The sequence below is a fragment of the Schistocerca americana genome, chromosome 4 (assembly GCF_021461395.2).
Source record: "Schistocerca americana isolate TAMUIC-IGC-003095 chromosome 4, iqSchAmer2.1, whole genome shotgun sequence".
Taxonomy (NCBI): Eukaryota; Metazoa; Arthropoda; class Insecta; order Orthoptera; family Acrididae; genus Schistocerca; species Schistocerca americana.
Genome location: NC_060122.1, coordinates 757,848,666 through 757,873,375, shown reverse-complemented (window position 1 = coordinate 757,873,375; position 24,710 = coordinate 757,848,666). Strand labels below are relative to the sequence as shown.

The following is a 24,710-nucleotide window of genomic DNA, read 5'->3' as shown; positions in this document are numbered from 1 at the left end:
CGTGCTTGCGTACGTTAACTGATTTTGACAATGATTATTAATGAACTGGGTTGTAACTTGTGTATATTATGCATCGCTTGGCTGCACTGCTTTTTCACTGATGTCATATTTTTTTAATTATTTGCCTGCTGTGCTTATTTATTTAAATTATAATTGTAACCTGATTAATTGTGCTGACTGTGATTATGTATGTAAGTTATACTTTGTGATTTAGCTGCTTGCGCCTTCATGTTTACTTATTAAGATGACATATGAATATTTATTTGCTTATGCTGATATGATGCTAATGACCTGTTTATTACGTAAGATATATGTTTACTGCTATGCGTATGGATTGGATATTTATACATTTCTGTTTGTCGTCACAACTACTCTTTAATTTGGTATATAGAAATGCTGATGTACTGTGTACGAACAGAGAGTTAAGGTCACATTATGGTATTAATTATAGATTATTCGCTTGGCAGAGCCTCGTTGTAAGAATTGTGCTGCATCCACTTGTTGACATTCTGTTCTCTACTGGTATATTTACTCGCTCTTGCATGTTTTGCTTACGCCCAGTGCCTTCTATTTTTAAGATAAGAAAATGAACTGCTATAATTCGACGAACGACATTAGTACAAGAAACTTTATAGAAGCCACATGAGCTGGAGGTTTTATGGAAGCTGTATAAATTTATGCTAATAGGAAGGAAGCTAACGACATGACATACCAAAACTAGGTTTAGACCATTGACAGTCATTACACTGCATTTTTCGTGAGCAATTGAAATAGGAAGTGACACTTGACACAAGAAATACTCCACTTGTTTGCTTCTGCCATAATTCTTGAAGTGGTGTACACACTGTGAAATATTATGATCATTCACACTCTGTAATCGTTCTTAGTTACTGAGAGTTATTCGAACTAAGTCTGTTAGAGGTCATGTATGCATTTCTTTTATTTAATGATGGACAGAAGATTTGGCTCAGATGGATTACACAGAGGTTGTGTGTTGACAGTGTGTCTTCGGATTGTATAGGATGATGAGGTTTGCATTAGGATTTTATCTGTACTTGTTCGAGGAGACTGACTAGAGGAAAGAGTTGTTATGGAAGTGAAATGATATTGGTAATAAGGTTTATATGTATCGACGTATTGAAGAGGTATTATTGAGATTATGTGAAATTGATGATTATTGGAGTTTTGGTGGACAAGAGGTAAGGTTAATGCTATTAATGATAAGGTTTATATGTATCGACGTAAGAGGTATTATTGAAGTATTGAGATTATGTGATGCTGATGATTATTGGAGTTTTGGTGTATAAGAGGTAAAGTAAGTGAGGAGCATATTTTTTTTGTTGGTCTGTATGGAACAAGGAGGATGAAGATAGCAGACTAGAACACTAAAGTAGAAGGAAGATTGTCTACACACACTTTGTTAAATCAATAAGCAGTAAATACTTTTTTTTGGAGAGAGGTAGTAATTGCATATCTTGGCTCACTGACAGTTGTTCAGCAACCGTACATTTTGATCTGGCTTGGCAAACATTGGTCTTGACATGATGACTATGACGTTGACTTAACTATTATTGACTGTCATACATTGCTGCCACTACTACTTGATACACATGATGAACATCAAATTTTGACAGAATTGCATTTACACAGTTAACACTATTCAATTACACAGTAGTACTTAATGTGGATGAAAGATGAGTGAGTGTGTTTTGTGTGTTTTCCTTTCCTAATCCTACCCACCTATCTCCTAAATATTATTTTATTTGTTTTTAGTGGCTTGCACTGACACCCATAAATATTATAGGTTTACTGATATTTGAGTATTTGTAATAGTTAATATGACAATTATCTGATATCATTTGTGTGTTTATTAGAATTTATATGTTTAGTGTGTAAAAGCATTTGTATGTGTATTCAAACTATTGTTCATGCCTGAACTGTCTGATTAGTGATGGTGAATATTATGAACTGTTACCTGCACTTGTTCAACATTGATGGGTGCCACTTAGAAATGTTTAATTTCTGCTGATGAACTGTCTGATTAGTGATGGTGAATATTATGAACTGTTACCTGCACTTGTTCAACATTGATGTGTGACACTTAGAAATGTTTAATTTCTGCTGATGAACTGTGTGATTAGTGATAGTGAATATTATGGACTGTTACCTGCATTTTTTCAACTTAATGGGTGCCACTTAGAAATGATTAACTTCTGCTGATGAACTGTGTGATTAGGATAGTGAATATTATGGACTGTTACTTGTACTTTTTCTACATGATTGGTGCCACTAGGACATGTTTAATTTCTGCTTATAAACTCTGATGAGCAGTGTGATCAGTGATAGTGAATATTATGGACTGTTACTTGCACTTTTTCTACATGATTGGTGCCACAAGGACATGTTTAATTTCTGCTTATAAACTCTGATGAACAGTGTGATCAGTGATAGTGAATATTATGGACTGCTCTCTGTACTTGCTCAACATTGCTGAGTGCCACTAATGGAACTGCTTCTACTGAAATAATGTCACTTGTTGGTGTCTGCACCTGTTCAACATTGCTAGGTGCCACTGATGAACTGCTTCTACTGACATAATGTCACTTGTTGGTGTCTGCACTTGTTCAACATTGCTGGATGTCACTAATGGAACCGCTTCTGCTGAGAAATGTGACTTGTTGCTGTGTGTACCTCTTCAACATTGCTGAGTGCCACTAATGGAACTGCTTCTACTGAAATAATGTCACTTGTTGGTGTCTGCACCTGTTCAACATTGCTAGGTGCCACTGATGGACTGCTTCTACTGAAATAATGTCACTTGTTGGTGTCTGCACCTGCTCAACATTACTGGGTGCCACTGATGAACTGCTTCTACTGAAATAATGTCACTTGTTGGTATCTGCACCTGTTCAACATTACTGGGTGCCACTGATGGACTGCTTCTACTGAAATAATGTCACTTGTTGGTGTCTGCACCTGTTCAACATTACTGGGTGCCACTGATGGACTGCTTCTACTGAAATGATGTCACTTGTTGGTGTCTACACCTGCTCAACATTGCTGGGTGCCACTGATGGACTGATTCTACTGACATAATGTCACCTGTTGCTGTGTGCACCTGTTCAACATTGCTGGGTGCCACTGATGGACTGCTTCTACTGAAATAATGTCACTTGTTGGTGTCTGCACCTGTTCAACAATGCTGGGCGTCGCTAATGGAACTGCTTCCGCTGAATGACGTCAGTTGTTGATCTCTGCACCGGTTGACCATTGCTGGGTGCTACTGCTGGAACTATCAACTACTTGTTTTGTTTTTTTTTTCATTGAAAGCATTTTATGTGAACATTTGTATAAACTGATTTTTTGTGTATTGTGTAAACTATTATGTAAAGTCACATGTATGAAAGAATTTGTATTGCTTAGTGTATTTCATATATTAGGTTATTGAAAGGTCAGTTCAAAGCCAAAATTTTATCTAATTATGTGATAGTTACGTATTAATATTATCTTTTATTTTTGTCTGTATTTTTGTGGACGAATTTGGTGGTATTTTCACCACCAATGCTGGAAAAATACCATCAAATTCAGGCCCGCGGAGGAGGGGCATATGAAAGGTGACTACACTGAGCCACAGCGCGAGAGATTGCGCCAAAGAGTATTATTCAGCCACCTCCACTGGCAGTGCTTGGGGAGAACTCGTGGTAGTCAGTGCTTGGGGAGAACTCGTAGTAGTCAGTGCTTGTTGAGATGTGCTAGTGAAAAGTGCTGGTCGAGAACTCGTAGTAGGCAGTGCTTGCTGAGATGTGATACTGGAGAGTTCTTGTTGAGATGTGGTAGTAGAGAGTCGGTGTGGAGATATATTGTAATGATTAGAGTGATTTTCGTCAATACATGAAGGTAAAAGAAAAACATTTTTCCTTTTCTTTTTATTATCTCAATGTCTTAAATTATGTGTCATTACAGGTTCAGTCAACAAAGCATCTGGCGTGTGTTCTTGTATTAGAGTGTAATTCTGGGCTACTTGCGCAATTATAGTATTTCTAATTTTTTTTATCACGTCAGTATAAATGGTATTTGAAATTTCTTGTCTTATTGAAGAAGAACCGTGCCAGATGTGTACGTTGAGTCATACTTCCACACACAGAACAGTTATACTTGTGCCTTGGTTTTGTAGGTTTTATAGTTGCTGGGGACTTAATTAATTAATTGTGTTAACGAAAATTTTCATTTCATTCTTTGTTGTTGTTCTATGCAGTCAGATTGCGTAATAATACTAGTCAGGGCCAACCGTTTACGAGACAGAGCGTAATCGGACTTACAGTTACGAAAAATAAAAATCATTTTCAAACATTATTTAATTAAGCCCCCATGCAATATATATATATATATATATATATATATATATATATATATATATATATATATATATATATATATATATATATATATATCACATTGAGATTTTGCCACAAAATGAAGGAATCAGTTCATTTTAAAGATCACCTCCATAGTTTATCATCGCTACTTTCGGTCAAGTAGGACCCGCGTTCCACTGCCATTAACTCCGAAGATTGTTTCAGGCGTAGGGAGTTCTGGAACGGGTTCCCTTCAGTAAGGCGAAGTGAGTAGTTGCTTGAATAAAGAAATAGCGCACCCATCACAGTTCATCTACTGGCAATAGCGGTAGGAGGGACTGGCAACACGCTGACCACGTGTCCCACGATCATAGATCGCTCTACCTAGCAGACAGACATAATACATAACCCCTAAGTAGTGTTTACGTTTATATTAATAGCCTTGACACGACGCTCATTTTAATTTTCTTGGACTCCTCTTAGGTCAGTTTAATAGTTACTTTTTCTCCGTTTGTTTTTGTGACACTTTTTCACGCCATTGGCTCCAGTTACCCTAGAAGTCGTTGGTCACTTTCAACGCCGACAAAACTGCGACGTAGTTACCTGCTCCTTCTCTGCTGTCTGCTGCAATCGCCAACACAGTTGTGCCTCTATATGACACATGACTGCATTCTTCTTTCCTATCACAAGCCACGCCTCCAACTATTTCTCCATCCCATCCACCGTTTACTACCACTATATAGACCTGTCTCAAGAGCGACCATTCACTTGGCCCTGGTCACCTTACACCGTCATGTGGTACTAACATTTGGAGACGTCCGTGGAAGCTTTACACATTTTGAGATTAATAACATTGCGCAAAGAATCTTCATTGAAAACTTGTAAATTATTTAAATTTAGCGTTTCTACATTCCTTTGGATACACTATGATGAAAAATAATGATAAAAGAAATTTTTAGCTCCAGTTTTAGAATGCATCCCCAGTTTTATACCATCAACATATATATTTGTCAACAGTCTTGTCACAGTGGTAAAGCAGGGTCCCATCGGATCACCGAAGTTAAGCGCTCTCGGGCTTGGCTAGCACTTGGACGGGTCACCGTCCGGGTCAGCCGAGCTCTATTGGCAAGCAGGGTGCACTTAGCCATTGTGAGGCAAATTGAGAAGCTATTTGACTGATAAGTAGCGGCTCCAGGCCCGTAAGCTGACAGCAGCCAGGAACCAGTGTGGTGACCACATGCCCCTCCAAGGCCGCATTGACAGACGCATCTGGGCTAAGGAGGAAACGGCTTGGACCTTAAAAGGCTTTTTCGGATAGTGTTTAGTTTTATTACGTATAAGTAGCAACATTCCCTACAAACAATTAGTATAATAAATTTGCTAATAAATTTGAAACCTTCAGGTCAAGCGTCTCGAAATCACTTTCACTGATAAACTTGACTAAACAAAGACTCACAAAATTCCTTAATTAAAACGGATCTGGATAATTTTGTGCATTTTCTACAAGTGGATTATTAGGGTAGGTTACTAACAGTTCCCTTTTCTTTTAAACTGCCTGCTTAATAGCTGGATCCACGCAGAAATAGCGATGTATTATGTGATCTATGGGCTCCCTCCATACCACAGGAGCTGCAAAGGGCATTGAACACCCTTCGCCATTAATCGAATTTCGTAGATTGCTGGCACAAGTTTTGCAAACAACATGTGGTGCCTCATCTCAAATTTTCCTGCCAAATATCTATGACAGATTTTCCGAATTGATGTTTTTGCAAAGCAAATGATACTTCCTCACAGATGTAGCAAACATTTTCAGCACTGTTAACACTACTTTGCGGTATTTTTTTCTCTCTTTTGCCTCACAAACTGCCACTTTTGTATATAAACTGTGCATTCCAAGATTTTTCACTCAAGCATGTTGAAGTCGTTCTTTTCATGCCAGTTTTAGTTTCCAAGGTAATGGAATTTTCAGAAGTATACCTCGAAATGATCCACTTCACACCGGTGATCTTTTCAGATCTGATCCACAATTGCCTAATTTTGATTACATTTCTTAAATTTTCTTGCGAATTATTTATGCGTTTCATTTCTTTTAAATATTGAAGTGACAGGCGAAAATTCAGTGTTGGTTGTAGATATGTTTGGTGACGTGTGACCATGTAAGTAAATTAGCATTCACACACAGGAAAATGTTCTGAAAGACAGACTGTCAGACTTAGTGTTAAAATTGTAGGCTCGACTTTCAGTAATAAAATAGCTAACGTTAGAGCACTGATGGTGCTCGCACGTTGCATCACGAAACGAGCCGCCTCCAACTTAGTTAAAATGACAAAAAAATATTTTATGACTCAGTTAACGAAAAGGGAATAATAGGTCAATTAGTTATACAATTTCTGGCCGAGCGGCTCTAGGCACTTCAGTCTGGAACCGCGCGACCGCTATGGTCGCAGGTTCGAATCCTGCCTCGGGCATGGATGTGTGTGTGATGTCCTTAGGTTAGTTATGTTTAAGTAGTTCTAAGTTCTAGGGGACTGATGACCTCAGATGTTAAGTCCCATAGTGCTCGGAGCCATTTGAACAGTTATACAATCTTGAATTAAACACGACATTGGTACTCGTAAGAACCGTACAGGGGGTACAGTGGGGTGAGCTTACATCTGCATCACTGAGCGTCCAGAAAGGGCAGAAGAAATGATTAAAAAGAATCTAACAACATATGTTCCTTTTTATTGCAATGGTATTATTTCTTGAATAGACCGTTGGCGTAACACCGATGCAAATCGCGAACTTAACTTTCTTTCTACTGATTAACACAAAGTATCAATATAAGATGGCACATTGACATCAAAGGAAATCATCCAAACAAGAGGGCTCCTGCTAGGAAATCCAATGAGTCCAGTACTCTCTAATATAATAACAGCAGACATTGGCTGGACTCTTGACACAAGAAACGTGAAACTGCTTATGTATGCAGATGACAAGGTCAGCCTCTCCATGTGCCTAGATGACCTACAAGCTCGAAGATGAAAGCAATTAAATTTAGAAGAGGAGGAAAAATATTAAAGAAAGACTTATCTTACAGGAGGTGGATCAACATTAGAATTTATGTTAAGTGTTAAATGCTTGAGTACAACACTACAAACAACTGGAACTACTTTATCTCTGCGTATACAGTGGTGAATGACAGCCACGAAGAAAGTCATTTATGACATCCATGTTGTTGTTGTTGTTGTTGTGGTGGTGGTGGTGGTTGTGGTCTTCAGTCCAAAGAGTTGTCTGATGCAGCTCTCCGTGCTACCATGCTACTCTACCCTGTGCAAGCCTCTTTATCTCCGGGTAACTACTGCAACCTACATCCTTCTGAAACCGCTTAGTGCATTCACCTCTTGGTCTAACTCTATGATTGGTTTCAGTAAAACTGACATTTTATGAATACGTCTGGTAGGGAGTGAGAATTTTGCTAAAAGTTATGCTACAACGTTTCACATTAATCACAAACAAAAAAACACAAAATTGTACAAAATTCATTTTAAAACTACTTTACGATTGTTGCCACACACAATACCAACTGAAGTGACGCTATGAACTGACATGATTTGAGAGTTTATTATTATTATTATTATTATTATTATTGTGATTATTATGCACTAGTGTATAAAACTTAAGAACGAAAGTTCACATGATATGTCACTGCTAAGTAACATAGCACGATGCAAAGAACGGATACAGTGTAGTGCAGAAGGTAACTGAAAGAAGTACGCAATGATAACAACAAAAGTGTCGTTTCCGCAAAACTTTTTTTCAAAGACGATAATTGCGCTGAAGTTATAGCGATTTATGATGCTCCTCTGCACATAGAAAAAGGCGGGAAATTTTTCTTAATAGGTTTTATGACCATCACGGACAGCAGTGCGTCCCATTCAAAGTGCTCCCACGTTGACCACAAAGTTGGTAATAAGTTAAAATCTTATGGGTTATTAGGCCGCGTCATGTTTCTTCTAAAATAATCGACTTTCGACCCCTCTGCTGGGATCTTCTTCAGGATCTTCTGGTGTCCACTATCGTTATAACACTGTCAGAGGCGAGTGTCGCGTGCTCTTATAAAGGAGGATTTTTCGCGCGTTAATGCTGGAGAAGTGACAGTATTGGTTAAAATTCATATGGCTACCATTGTTGGGCCATAGACATAGGCTAATATTCCCACTCTGATGCAGAAGAAGGAGTGTTGTTAGCTAATCTCCTGTGGATACCATTGGCGGCCCACTGTCATTGGTATCTAGTTCTTGTGGTAGGGAGTTCCATTCCTCCACCAGAACGGCTGACGACTGCTGGATGGCCGTTCGAGCATTGGTACGTGCTGTAATGCGTCTTCCCAACGAAACACACACTGCTAGATGGGACTTAAGTTGAGGGAACGGCAGGTCAGTCCATGCGCCATATATATTCTGGGTCCAAGAGCTCTTCCATCTGCGCCGTCCCATGCGATCGCACATTATCATCCATAAAAAGGAAGTCATGGCCTAATGCACCACTGAAAAGGCGCACGTGGGGAAGGCATGAAGTGTTGTCACCTAAACTGACCCGTGAGTGATGCGACCGTAGGGTTTTATGGGAATGCGCATGTGGAGTGGATGACGAAGTAAAACAGACTCTCTCATCAACTCGCCGAAAACCGAAGTTATAATAAGCTGTTCACAAGTTTTGTATCAGCTCAGCGCCCCCACGTGCTACTGCACGAAAAGAATTACCCACACATTACATAGCAGAAACACTTCAATGTGACCCCCGTAAATGTGCTTGGACTTGGCTACGTTTCGTCTATGGGGCGCCAACTCACATTCGTCGCAATTTACCCAATGTTCTACAAAGATTGTTGTTGTTCTTGTGGTCTTCAGTCCAGAGACTGGTTTGATGCAGCTCTCCATGCTACTCTATCCTGTGCAAGCTTCTTCATCTCCCAGTACCTACTGCAGCCTACATCCTTCTGAATCTGCTTACTGTATTCATCTCTTGGTCTCCCTCTACAATTTTTACCCTCCACGTTGCCCTACAATGCTAAATTTGTGATCCCTTGATGTCTCAGAACATGTCCTACCAACCGGTCCCTCCTTCTTGTCAAGTTGTGCCACAAACTCCTCTTCTCCCCAATTCTATTCAATACCTCCTCATTAGTTATGTGTTCTACCCATCTACTCTTCAGCATTCTTCTGTAGCACCACATTTCGAAAGCTTCTATTCACTTTTTGTCTAAACTATTTATCGTCCACGTTTCACTTCCATAAATGGCTACACTCCATATAGATACTTTCAGAAACGACTTCCTGACACTTAAATCTATACTCGATGTCAACAAATTTCTCTTCAGAAACGCTTTCCTTGCCATCGCCAGTCTACATTTTATATCCTCTCTACTTCGACCATCATCAGTTATTTTACTCCCCAAATAGCAAAACTCCTTTACTACTTTAAGTGTCTCATTTCCTAATATAATTCCCTCAGCATCACCCGACTTAATTCGACTACATTCCATTATCCTCGTTTTGCTATTGTTGATGTTCATCTTGTATCCTCCTTTCAAGACACGGTCCATTCCGTTCAACTGCTCTTCCAAGTCCTTTGCTGTCTGTATTTAATACAAATGCAGGCAGGATCTGCTATGCAAAAATAACGTACGCACTCACGTATTCTTTAAAGCTTGACAAACTCGAGTTTATTTTCAATAAGATCATAGAAAAATCGAAAGCCACAGTTCACAACAAACTGATTTCCGAGCCTCACCGACTTTCGTAAGATCTGGGAGGCGGCTGAATAAACCAAGATTAATCACGCAAGCTATTTTTAGAAAATCTTTAAATTTTCATAGTATATCAAACTACAAATTTCACCGTGGCTACACACTGAAACCTTATAAGTGCGGCGTGTATCGCACGCAACCCGAAAAGTAACAGGTTCGTAAGATGCCGAAAAATATCTTTGTCTGAAACAAGGATCTCTGAATAAGTCACACACACGCAAAATGGCGGCTATTTCACCGCTCATCATACAAAACTTTCTCCTAAAAATGGCTCAAATGGCTCTGAGCACTATGGGACTTAACATTGGAGGTCATCAGTCCCTTAGAACTTAGAACTACTTAAACCTAACTAACCTAAGGGCATCACACACATCCATGCCCGAGGCAGGATTCGAACCTGCGACCGTAGCGCCTAGAACCGCTCGGCCACTCCGGCCGGCCATAACTTTCTCCTAACACAGACTAACATAGCCTGACTACCTCCAACGGTGTCTGAACCTGGACTCTCCTCCAGATTGCCGCTGATCACCCAGGAAACGTCGGTCAAGCACCACTGAAGACATTTAAACTACTGAACAGGAAAATAGCTGATTCTTAATTTTAACCTTTAATACCCATATGATACATCAAATGACACAGTAATTTTCCGAGAAATATTGTGCTGTTATCAGTTTTGTTTTATCTGCCACAGTTTATTTTCGTATAAACAATAATTTCCATGGTTTTTCTCCATTTTCGGACTTACAAGTGTAAATATCAACAAACAATTTAAGCTATACATTAAATAATTTCCTATGTATCTGAAGTTGCAGTACTGTTGCCACTTTTAATTTTTCTCTATTTACTTAGTAAGAAGAGCTGTTTTTCACTGCGCGAAATCCACTTATCGGCATCTCATTTAAATATGTGAATAGTTTCAGTAAATCTAATATCACAGTCCGATACAGTTCTATGAGATGTATCCTTGGACACCTCATTTGTTGCAATCGCGTAATGCACTGCAGAAATATTCACTTTTACAGTTCGGACTTATTTGTAACATTTAACTTACACTAGCTTAAAACTAAAGTGAATCTTCACAAGCGTAATCGTCCATCTTTTCCGCTTCAAGTGAACCTACTGGATCTTCAGTGACACATATGGTTCAAAATTTATTAATTTGGGAGTAAGCTTTAATTTTGCACTGGACGCGGAAAGCGACCATGAGCACTCACTGTGGGCCCCTGCGGAAGATTTTTGCCGGTCACGCGGTCACCTTAGCGGCCAGTGGAAGTCCAGAGACAACGCCCATCTGTGGAGCACAGTGTGAAACTGGCCTTCCAAGTGTTCGTGCCCACCTGATTTCAGCTGTGAACAAGAACATGACCCAACCTTAGCCGCTGCCTGTACGTCCGCGGTCGCATGTTTCTGACTGAATAAAGTGTCTCTTCCGTTTACAATAGGCCGTCGTGTTACAGCGTGCCGTTTTCAAAGATTTGTAGATCAGTACGCCCATGCAATATTATACCTCCCCACACTACAACATTTGGACCACCTAAACGATAACACTCAACGCCCCCCCCCCACCCCCCCGTCCTGTACACCTCCCGCAGTATGCCAATGACACCGCATTCCTTGCCCTCGCGCCTACCCTCCAACGGTCCCAACGCCTTCTCCAGAATCACCTTGACCTTTTTGCCGCATGGTGTAACCAGTGGGGCCCGAAAATCAATCCTTCCAAGACCCAGGCAATCATCGTAGGTCCTACCACCCGCTCCTTCCGGCTCCTTGACTTCTCCCTTACCATCTCCACCCGTCCTGTCGGCCTCTCCCCCACCCTCACCTACCATGGCCTCACCATTGACCGTCAACTCACCTGGATCCCACATCTCCGCTCTATCCAATACCAAAGCCCACAACTGCCTCTGACTCCTCAAACTCCTCTCTGGCCGGACATGGGGGTTTCTCTACCATCCTCCACACCTACAAATCCTTAATCTGTCCCATCCTCTGTTATGCCAGTCCTGCCTGGATATGCGACCCCCCAAATTCTATAAGTCCCTCCAGATCCTCGAGCGCTATGCACTCCACCTTGCCTTCCGTATACACCTCCCGACCCCCACGTGGATCCTCTATGACCTCATTCCTTTCTTTCATCTGCTCCTATTCCTGGAACATATCTGCATACCCTACACCTCCCGCCGCTTTGATCCCCCTCACTCCTTGGTTGCCCCCCTCCTCTCCCATCCCTGCCCCCTGCCCCCTGCCACGCCTTCACTGTTGTGTCCCCCCTACCATCCATCTCTACACCCTTCATCTCCTTTCCCAAGGTGGCTTCCATCAACTCCTCCCCCCCCCCCCCCGTATTATGCCCTCTCTCCCTCCATTTATCCCTCGTATCAACTCTGATCCTCACCCCCCCCCCCCTCATTTCCTCCGTCCTTTTCCTGGGCTCCCTCTTCCCCCCTTTCATCCTCTTTTTTCCCCACCTACCTGCTCTCTGCCCCCTTCTCTCTCCCCCAAGTCCTTTTGCATTCCCCTCCTCTGCCTTTCCCCAGTCCCTCTCACATCTGTCTAGCCCCCCCCCCCCCCTCTTATGAGTCCTTGAGTCCTCGTACTCCGTTGGCTCCTTCCCCCCCCCCCACCCCCACACTTAGTCTTTCCTCTCCTTCCCCCTTTTCTTTCCCATCATCAGTACAGGTTCCCCCCATCTGCCCTCGGCTGTGGTGTGTCATGTTTGTGTCAACTTTTTAGTGCAGTGTTCAAGTGAGTGTTCAGTATTGTGCGTCTTTCCAAAGCGTTGCGAACAGAAATCATGCTGTCGCTGGGTGTGATTTTTATATCTCTTGCGAAAAGAAACCAGACTGTCGCCGTGTTTTTTAAATATCATTTTATTTGTCTGCTTCCTGTGTCTTTTATTAGCATCGCCAACCCCTTTGTTTCATGTTTTAAGTTCCACATTTTCCGCCATTTTCCGACTTGAGTCACCGATTTTATCGCCTGCTTTTATTATTTATTATCTTCACTTTTCAAAACAAAGCCGGCCGTAGTGGCCGTGCGGTTCTAGGCGCTACAGTCTGGAGCCAAGCGACCGCTACGGTCGCAGGTTCGAATCCTGCCTCGGGCATGGATGTGTGTGATGTCCTTAGGTTGGTTAGGTTTAATTAGTTCTAAGTCCTAGGCGCCTGATGACCTCAGAAGTTAAGTCGCGTAGTGCTCAGAGCCATTTGAACCATTTTTAAAACAAATTCTGTAGGCTGAAGAGCGGCGTACTAAGCTGCTGCCAGCCCGCCTTTTCGAGGGTAATCGAATATCAATAAATGGAAAAAACGATAACGTTCAGTATGATTCTGGACGTAACCTCATATGGCGATAGATCGGGACACGTAATGCACCCAGGAACATTGTCGGACGTGATCATTTTGGTGCAGGTATTATGGTATGCGTGGATACAATGTTGCATTGCCGTAGTTGTCTCCAGATCTTTGAAAACGGTACTCTCACCACTGACCGTTATTGTGACACTGTGCGCCTTTCACATGAGCGTCTTTCCAAGAATGCATTTCCCCCGACTTCATTTTTAGGATCACAATGTGCGATCGGATCGAACAGCGTGGAAGAGCTCTTGGAACGAGGACAAATTCGGCGAGTGGACTGCCCTGCCCGTTCCCCCTGTCTTAAGGAGACCACACCCTGCCTACCTAACCTGTGCAAGTTTTCTATAACAACTGCTCGCAGTCACATGTAAACAAAACTAACCGCGTGTTTGAAAGCCTGCTGTTTACAAACAGCAGAAACAAAAGAATACCGACAGTTGCATTCCAAGGATAGCTAACACACTCGGGAACAAAAAAAAAAAAATTCCTAACATGTAGTGTAGGGGATATAAAGATTTAAAATATATGCAGAAAAGTGGGTGACAGAAAATTGGGCGTGGCATATAAACACACGTGGTAGGAAAATGCTCTTTAAATGCTCGAAAAAAAAAAAATTCAGCAAAATCCTTTTCAGAGTACTTAAATAAAACCTTAATCTATCGAAATATGATGAATAACCGAAAATCAATTTTTTTTCCACGTGAACAACGGTGTGGTCCCCTTAAACCCCAGCGAGCACATGTGGGTTGCGTTGGAGATAAGTATGGCAGCACGTCCACATGCACCAAAGACTATCCACCATTTATCAGTCGCGTTGGTGAACCAATAGAACGCCCTTCCACAGGAGCACATGTTGCCAGCATGCCAACACGTCGCAGGGTATGCACTGCTATTCGTGCTAATCACTCACTCTATTAAGAACATCGTCCCACTTTTTGTAATGTCCAGGGGACCATCATAAACCGCGGGAACGTCGTGCGGTAGCGTTCTCGCTTCCCGCGCGCGGGTTCCCGGGTTCGATTCCCGGCGGGGTCAGGGATTTTCTCTGCCTCGTGATGACTGGGTGTTGTGTGCTGTCCTTAGGTTAGTTAGGTTTAAGTAGTTCTAAGTTCTAGGGGACTGATGACCACAGATGTTAAGTCCCATAGTGCTCAGAGCCAAATCGCGGGAACTTGAGTGTCATTATCATTGAATGAAAGTGTCATTTCTATTCTTTTCAGCGCGTATTTTGTCAGTTACCTTGTGTACTATACCGTAACACTTCTGACACATCATGTGAAGTAGTGCACACCAGTGTATTACTTCCTTCATGTCACTTTATGTAAGTTTGCAATGAATTTCTTTTAATTTCCTTTGTACAACAAAAGCCAGAGTTAACTTTTAGTTTTTTATCTGGTGTCCGCTACCGGCACAATAGTAATGATAAGAATTAGTTAATTCCATTCAGCTTACATTTTATTCAGTGTAGCACGATGTAACTGTCGTATTTGCACAGTTCCTCTAGGAATGTGTTTCTGCATTAACTGCGCGACTAAGAACGCCTGTGCAGTACTACGTGTGACGTACTGTGTGATTTTGCAGGTGACGAGTGCGCGATGTCCAATAGGTCTCAGACGGTGGGTCTCACGCCACCGGAAGGGCTTCTGATAATCAACAGCATTATCATCGCAGCGAGCGTCCTCTGGGTAGTCGCGTCCAGCCTCCTAGTATGGGGTAAGTATCTATCATATCTACCACGTTTCAGAAACTACTTTCGTTTCGATGTGAGAAAGAAGTTTCGCAGCGAAACGATGAACCTGTGCCGTTAACAGTGGAGCGCTAATTAAGCACACCAGACAAAAAAAATTGTGAACCCTAGGGGATATGGGCCTAATACTGTGAAACATAACTTATAGTCTTGATAATAGTTCAACTGGGAGTTGCAGAGAGTGCACAAGTCTTAGAGGTACAGCATCTCCAACTCAAGCCACTCATTGTGGCTAGACGCTCTAAATATACCAAACTGTAAAGATATTGACTGCTACATTCAACCCACTTTTCCAAATAGCACCATACATTTCTACGGGATTAAGGTGGGGTGATCTATCTGTCAGAGTGTGGGGGAGAGGGGGAGGGGAGGGGCGAGTATTCGTAAATAAGGAACATAAGCTTGCAGCCCTGTGAACATGTATGTTACCGTCTTGGACTCTAGGACTGTCCACAGCAAAATGTGGAAGAAAGGGGTCCCTTGCTCTAACCAAAAATCCATACATATTAAAAAATGTATGTATACAGGGTGTATCATAATTAATGGCGTAAACGCATACAGTTGAAAGTACACGATACTAGAAGCAAAAAAGTCTCAGTAAACATAGAGTCGAAAATGCATACCCTAAGAGCTACGAGCAATTTTTCATCGTAGATACAGTGAAACATATCTCTTCTACTGCAAGTTCTTTGCTTTCTGTATTTTGGAAACTGCTAGTATGGGCAAAATCAAGGAAGAAAAGTCCAGTAAACATGTTCCCTAAAATTCATTCCTTAAGAGCTATGAGAACTTGTTCATCTTTGCTTCTTTGAAACACAACTCTTCTAATGATGAAGTGCTCGTAACTTTTAAGGTATGCGTTTTAGAACACATTTTTGCTGGACATTTTTTTCTTATTTTGGTCCACACTACCACTTGCCAAAGTATGGAAAGCAAAGAACTTGCAGTAGAAGAGATTTGTTTCACAATATCGATGATGAAAAATTGCTCGTAACTCTTAAGGTATGCATTTTCGACCCTATGTTTACTGAGACTGTTTTGCTTCTAACATCGTGTACTTACAACTGTATGCGTTTAAACCATTAGTTATGATACACCCTGTATTCATCTCCTCCTAAACCATTGGACCGATTTCAACCAAACTTGGTACGCATAACACTTCCTGCCTGAAAAGATTCGTTGTGGGGGTAAGAACCACATACATATGAAAAGGGTGGTGGCGGTGGTGGTGGTCGTGGTGGTCGTGGTGCAAAAGCAGTGTAGCGCATGACGCTCGAATATGCATAATTTATTCAACCAGTATTCGCACATGGGAGCACTTAGTGACTTACAACAAACGTTACACATAATTTCAAACATACACTACTTGATCAAAAGTATCCGGACACCCACGAAAACATACATTTTTCATTTTAGGCGCAGTGTGCTGTCACCTACTGCCAGGTAGCGACCTCAGTAGTCATTAGACACCGTGAGAGAGCAGAATGGGTCGCTCCGCGGAACTCACGGACTTCGAACGTGGTCAGGTGATTGGGTGTCACTTGTATCATACGTCTGTACGCGAGATTTCCACATTCCTAAACGTCCCTGAGTCCACTGTTTCCGATGGATAGTAAAGTGGAAACGTGAAGGGACACGTACAGCACAAAAGCGTACAGGCCGACCTCGTCTGGTGACTGACAGAGACCGCCGACAGTTGAAGTGGGTCGTAATGTGTAATAGGCACACGTCTAACCAGACCATTAAAAAGCAATTCCAAACAGTTAGGATCCACTGCAAGTACTCGTATTATGACAGTTACGCGGAAGGTGAGAAAACTTGGATTTCATGGTCGAGCAGCTACTCATAAGCCACACATCATGTCGGTAAATGTCAAAAGACGCCTCGCTTGGTGTAAGAAGCGTAAACATTGGACGATTGAACAGTGGAAAAACGTTGCGTGGAATGACGAATCACGGTACACAATGTGGCGATCCGATGGCAGGATATGGGTATGGCGAATGCCCGGTGAACGTCATCTGCCAGCGTGTGTAGTGCTAACAGTAAATTTCGGGGGCGGTGGTGTGGTCGTGTTTTTCATGGAGGGAGCTCGCATTCCTTGTAGTTTTGCGTGGGACTCTCACAGCACAGTCCTACATTCATGTTTGAAGCACTTTCTTGCTTCCCACTATTGAAGAGCAATTTGTGGATGGCGATTTCATCTTTCAACACGATCGGAGCACCTGTTAATAATGCACGGCCAGTGGCAGAGTGGTTACATGACATTAACATCCCTGCACAGAGTCCTGACCTGAATCCTTTAGAACTCCTTTGGGATGTTTTGGGACGCCAACTTCGTGCCAGGCCTCACCGATCGACATCGATACCTCTCCTCAGTGCGGCACTCCGTGAAGAATGGGCTGCCATTGCCCAAGAAACCTTCCAGCACCTAACTGACCGTATTCCTGCGAGAGTGGTAGCTGTCATAAAGGCTAAGGGTGGGCCAACACCATATTGAATTCCATCATTACCGATGGATGGCGCCACTAACTTGTAAGTCATTTTCGGCCTAATGTTCTTTTAACCTAGGGAACGGGTGATAGTCACTGGGCGCCAAGACAGGCGTATAGGGTGGGTGGGTGATCATGTTCCACTGAAACTGTTGCAGGAGAGCAACGGTTTGCCGAGTGATGTGTGGGCGAGCGTTGTCATGGAGAATGTGTACGCCCTTGCTCAACATTCCTCTTCTCCGGTTCTGAATTGCCCGTTTGAGGTTTTTCAGAGTCTCACTGTACCTGTCAGCGTTAATTGTGGACCCAGCGACTCAACTCCGACGACGAGGTGAAAGAAGAGGTTCATAACTTTCTGAACAGCATGGCGGCGAGCTGGCATGACGTGGGCAAACAAAAACTGCCACAGTGTTTACAAAAATGCATCGACAGTAATGGTGATTATGTCGAAAAATAGCTAAACGTTCAAGCTGTAAACTGATGTAAACCATTGTAGAAATAAACAAGTCTATGTACTTATAAAAAATAGGAGACCTCACTTTTGGGATTACCCTCGTACTTGTAAGTACAATGCCACGATTATGAAACAATATCTTAGCAAGATTGTTGAAACAGAACAGTGCTGTAGAGATACATTGAATGACGTCGCGCTATTTTAAACAGTTGGATATTCGGTAGGATACAGGCTGTAATAAATTTTATGGCACTAAATACGCAATAAATTTGTAATACAATGTTCCCAAGACTATTCAAATATCATGTGTGGGTCTACATTCTGTCTTAATCACATTTTGCAAAGTAATTTAGTAATACTGTCAATAATTAAATGCCATCCCCCCCCCTCTCTCTCCCCCTATCTCTCTTAGCTCTCGCTCTCTCTCTCTCTCTCTCTCTCTCTCTCTCTCCCTCTCTCTCTCTCCCTCTCTCCTATCTCTCTTAGCTCTCTCTCTCCCTCTCTCCCTGTCTCTCTCTCACTCTCTCTCTCTCTCTCTCTCTCTCTCTCTCTCTCTCTCTCTCTCTCTCTCTCACTCTCTCACTCAGTGTACCACCTGAGTGAACCTAAAGTAAGCAGTTAAATACACTGATGAGCCAAAATGTTATGACCACCAGCTTAACAAGGTGTTTATTCACATTTGAAACGCAATACAACAGCGATTCCGTGTGGTATGAACTAGACAAGGACTCAGTATTTTCCGGAGGTATATGGCGCCAGATGTCTACGGACACACCGCCTTTAAATTGCGGGGCTATAGTTTGAGCTCACGGAGCTGACAGCCAATAGCGTCCCAAGTGTATTCCACTGGATTCAAATCAGGCGAATTTGTTGGGCAATACATCAGTATGAATTCACTATCTTCCCTCTCAAACCACTATAGTAAGAGTCTGGCCTTGTAAGACGCACATTTATCCTGCCGGAAGATGCCATCGCCTTCAGGGCAGACGTGAACCATGAAAGAGACGCACCTGGTCCGTAATAATGCCCACGTAGTTCACAGTAGTCATGATGGCTTCGATTACTTCCACAGGTCCTACGTAAACCCACGTGAATGTCCCCCATGGCTTAATACTGCCGCCACCGGCCTACGTCCGTGGCGCAGTGTACGTCTGGAGCAGCTGTTCACCTGAGTGGTGGCGGATCCCGACACGACCATTGAGGGGAACCGACCAGGCGCCACGCTTCCATAGATCCAAAGTGCAATCTGGATGATCTGGTGCTAACTGCAACCAGAATTTGCAAAATCCTGCAAGTGTTTCAAATGGTTACCCTGACCCAGAAAGGTAAGAGCCGGACACACCTTACAAGACACAAGCTGAATTACTGTCCACAGACGGATTAACGAAACGGAAGAATTTATGGCCCTAGCTGTGGAGCGTATAGTGGTGAACTACACAATATCATATGAAGATAGTAACTGTTCTCGAAAGAACAGATACCATTGATGACCGTGCAGCTTCTCTAGAACAAATGATAATTAATTGAAATCTTCAGCTGCCGACAGGTGTTGTCGATATATCTCGATGGAGAGAGTTGAAAATGTGTGCCCCAACCGGGACTCCAACCCGGGATCTACTGCTTACATGGCACATGGCAGACGCTGTATCCATCATTTTGTTCACTTTTGTTCGTTGCATCTGCTCGGGGCGGACGTCGTAAGACATCCGTTTAAGTTCGTTGTTGATCGATTAACCCAGTTTTTTTAAATTTTTTTTAATTTTTTTTATTACAGAGGGCAGCTAACCCTCTGACCGAACACGCTGAGTTACCGTGCCTGCAGGCATCTGAGCCACTAAGGACACAGATGAATAGCGCGACTGCAGGGACTTATCCTTTGCACGCTTCCCTTGAGACACACATTCCCAACTGTCCACAATCTACCTACGTAATGTTCCTAATAAATATTTGCCCATCCACTCGTTACTCGCGCCCACTAAGGTGACGATTCCCGTAAGAGTTAAAATGAGTAATAGAAGGTGTTAACATACGCAAGTTTTAAGCAAACAGATTAATTTATTCCATTAAAAAGACAAATATGAAATGCATCTGACTATCTACCAATCACAGCTGATATTACAAAGCTTCCCTGCATGGTTTACAGCAGGTGAACTTGTTAGTTCTCAGAGTTACTTGAATGGCTTGAGAATGTGCCCTTTAGACACAACTGACATTCCAGAAACAACGCACAAGCTTCTAACTAATTGAACACACTGGCTGATAGCCTGACCTCTGGACTGAGAAACGCATACTGGTGCTGCTAATAATGCTCATCGTGCGTTATCAGGATGAGGCATGCAGAATGTTGTCGTCTTGACTGTCCCTCTCTAGTATGGACGGAGGGACGTGGTTCCACCGATACGAGCCCTGAATCTCGAACACATTCCTAGATTGGCCCATGTCACCATCTCTGGACGAACTCTGCCACGCGCACCTCGTCTCCGTCCCCTAACGAACTCCCAAATTTTCTAGCCGAATCATACAGCCGGCATTCTCCTTCCCACCGAACACAACGTGACTACCAATCGTTGTATAAGAGTATTCAGCCCGCCAATGGCGTGAGTGCGTCTTCCGTGAAATTCCACCAAGAAAAACGCGTTGCCTTAAAACTCCAATGACTTTTCGATCATCCTCCTCTTTTAAAAATTTGCTCCCAATGATCCATTTTCCTGATGTCAGAGGCGATTTTAAAATCACGACTTTTTGTGCCCAAAAAGAAAAAAAAACTATTCTCGAGGTCAGACTCTTATTTTGTGGCATGCTGTGGATCTTTGGGAAAATGCTAGACTATTTTCTGCGGAAGTCAGTCTTCAGAATACAGTAGAGTACGGTTTCCTGCTGATTAAAGTTCTTCCCCCCCCCCCCCCCCCCCTTCCGCACTAAGCACTGCTCGACCGCTAAGCTGGAGACGGAAACGAACAATAGCACTGGTCTCCCAGGGCTTGCCTGGCGATGTAACTTTCATAGAGACAACAGCTCACGCTATCAGTGCTGTGCGAATGCCAGAGTACCTGCTTGGCTGCTGGGGCCCACATTTTCATTACGTCGGACACTGACTTGCCCTTCCCACCTTTCCCAGATCCAGCGTGCTCCCTGTTCCCAAGCACTCTCTGAAAGGAAAGAAAAAGAAGACTTGAACCAGTTAAATGTAGTTAAGATATAACGTCAGTTAGAGGTCGGTACATACAGTCTCTACAGCCCACTTCGCTTTTACAAGCCATCATGATAATAGTCTGCCTCCTCATTATCCTCTTAGTACAGTGTAATTTTCATATTTCATTAAATGGGGCATGCCAAGTAGCTTTCTGCTTTTCAAATTAAGGACGCCATTTAGTCAATGTGACTATTCGTTGAGGTCGTCTTCTCTGCAACCCTGTGTTCGGCTTTGTGCGCTGAACATTGTGGTCTGAAACACTTGCGCCTGCTCACGCACTTCACTCTGTTTTAGGTCTGTCACAAATCGTCGCCCATTCTGCTTTACAAAGCAAGCGAGCCTCGGACCTCCACATTCTGTGCTGAGACGTCGCCGTCCAGCGTCTTGTCGCTCACGACACAAGAACACGCAAATAGCTAAACAGATTCGCTGTATTCGAGAAATTCGTTACCGGGCGCCTGTCGTTAAGGCCAAGTTCTCATTCAAATGAGCAAAAACGAGGCAAGGTTTGGAATTTTTTTTTTGAGACAATTATAAAAACGAACAAGGGATCCTTTTGCGCATTATGATCGATCATACTTTGAACTTTATTCTAGATTTTTCAATAAAAAAACAAAATGGCGCCCGTAACAATGGTTTAATCAAGAGCGTGAGAGTTTGAAGTACGCAGACTGAGTGCTATGTAGCCCGCCAGCAGTTATCTGAAATCAAAAATGGATAACATCAGTCGATTCTACATTAAATTTATGGGCGCTTATACCCACAGTGAAATAACCTCAGATTTAACGATATGGTGCTAACTCTGAGTTCGATGCACTCTTTGTGGCTTCACAAAAAACAATTAATATTAACAAATTTCGTATATTACAGGCATAAGCTCCCAAGAAAAATGTTTACTTTTCGGAGGTCAAAGGTAAAAGTTAATAAACTGAATTGCGTTTATTTTATGCTGGACACAGTTTTGAAAAATCGTTTCTAGAGAAAAACGTCTTTAAAGTTTAGGGAAAATTTTTATATGTACTATTAGTTGCATTGCTGCAGTAGTTGTATTGTTGCATAAAAACTACATATTATTATGTATTTTTGATGTCGCTGAACACAAATCTGAAGTCAGATTTTGAAAATTCAAAATGGGTAATCCAATATGGCGGACCATAAATTTTGTTTTGATCAGTTTTGACCAAAATTTCATCAAAAAACAGTGTTTTCGTACTTGTCTGCAATTGCACGACCGTGTATCAACGCTTCCTCTAACTCGAAATGTTCCCGGAGAGCAATTCTGACAAAAACCGATCTGGCTGAACTGGATATGCTGCGTTCGGCAGCCTGTACACGTTGTTCGTCAGGTTTTTCAGCGAATATGTCTGCCTGCACACTGCAATATAAATCGTTTTGTGAACGTGCGTCACGGCACGACAAGTTTGCTCCTGAGCCGGGCGTCTCCGGCTGAGGGAGTCCCACGGCGGCCGTGACAATGGTTCGAACAATGGGCTGTAGAGACAATTTTGTAACGCACAGAAAACCTTTTCGTCCCAACATTGTAAACATATATTCCTTTAAAAATTCAATATAAAAATCGAATTTTCGACCATTTGGAATGAGAACCTGGCCTTAACAAAATGCCTTTTGTCAAAGTCGCTTGTGTCAGTCGATTTTCTTATCGTCACTAGAATGATTTCCTTTCGCCTCTGCTCCGCTTTCACCAGCAACAGTGCCAGCATATGGGCTTCAGTGTTGCGCTGGACTGTGGTCTTAAAGCTTTGGCTTATCAGTGCCTGTCAATGCTTGTGTTGGGAATTACGTTTTTGGTTCTTAAACTGTACTACCACAATACGTCAAATATCCCTATTATAGTGTTCCACAGATGAACACAACTACTACCACACATTACTTTCTGGTAAACTTAAATGTTTTACGATACTGTTGCCCACAATTCTGAAAAAGATTCGTACCAAGTATAGTATCCTTCTACTGTTCAACGGACACAACCCAAAGTACCAACATCTTCCCAATTAGTACCGGGTGGTTATAATTGAAGTGCAGCTGCTCATAGACGTCGACTGTGTGGTGTGATTGTCATATGACAGTGAAACTTGATAGATAGCTAACTCATTATTGTAGAAGCGACGCAAGTTGGAAAAAAATTACTTCCTATTTTGGCCACCAGGTGCAAATTCGGCTCTGTACAGCATGTAGTCGACGTCTCTGATGCTCATATTGAACAAACTGTTAATAATAAAAATCAACAGTACGCCTTTCTCTCTTGTTTGACTTTTCTGATCATATCCCGTTCCTAATCCATAACATATAGAAACATTTCTATTCCGATACGTGGTACTTACTGGCATTATGGAAAACGTGGAAGGCAACACCCCCATTCACACAACCTGTTTATTTAACAATATATAAACAGTGTTTTACTGATAATCGAAGCATTTAACCATAAAATTTTCCTTAACAAATGAACAAATTTGCGAAATTCTTTTGACCTTAAACCTTAAGTTGAATAAGCTTTTAAAATTTACCAAAGAAATCTGAAGTGCTGTACTGCAAAACAGCAAACAATATGACAATAATTACAAGACGGCCGGACCTGCAGCCCGCCCGTTATCGGGTGGCCGGCCACTGTGGCCGAGCGGTTCTAGGCGCTCCAGTATGGGAACCGCGCTGCTGCTATGGTCGCAGGTTCGAATCCTGCCTCAGGCATGGATGTGTGTGTTGTCCTTATGTTAGTTAGGTTTAAGTAGTTCTAAGTCTAGGGGACTGATGACCTCAGATATTAAGTCCCATAGTGCTTAAAGCCATTTGAACCATTCGTTATCGGGTGACACAGCGGTGTTTACTACCGCGTTGGACACAGTCTATCTTACTAAATGTCCTTCTGCACCACATAAAAAATATATAAGCACCACTGATGACAAGAGTGATTCAGAGTGATTACTCAGAACAGATGACTTAACTTTTAATTTGAAAGCTGTATGTCGAAAGGTGCAACCAAGGTGCTGCATGGGGGCTTAATTAAATATAATAAAAATAATTTTTTAAATTTTTAGTAGCTGTATGTCCGATTACGAAGTCTCGTAAACGGTTGGCCCTGACTAGTTTTAGCACGCAATCTGACTGCACAGAATAACAACAAAGAATGAATGAAATTTCCCGTTAACACAATTAATTAATTAAGTCCCCAGCAGCTATAAAACCAACGCAACAACAAAGCACAAGTGTAACTGTTCTGTGTGTGGAAGTGTGATTCAACGTACACATCTGGCACGGTTCTTCTTCAATAAGACAAGAAATTTTAAATATCATTTATACTGAAGTAATT

The 24,710-nt window shown here is 42.3% G+C and overlaps 1 protein-coding gene across 2 annotated transcripts in view; it reads left to right on the top strand.

Annotated features, from left to right (window-relative positions):
* Positions 1 to 24,710, top strand: part of LOC124613148 — a 192,761-nt gene that overhangs the window by 96,116 nt on the left and 71,935 nt on the right. For both annotated transcript variants that reach the window (XM_047141766.1, XM_047141768.1), the window contains exon 3: positions 15,084 to 15,215. In XM_047141766.1, coding sequence (XP_046997722.1) covers positions 15,084 to 15,215 — 132 coding nt within the window. The remainder of the gene's footprint in view (positions 1 to 15,083; positions 15,216 to 24,710) is intronic.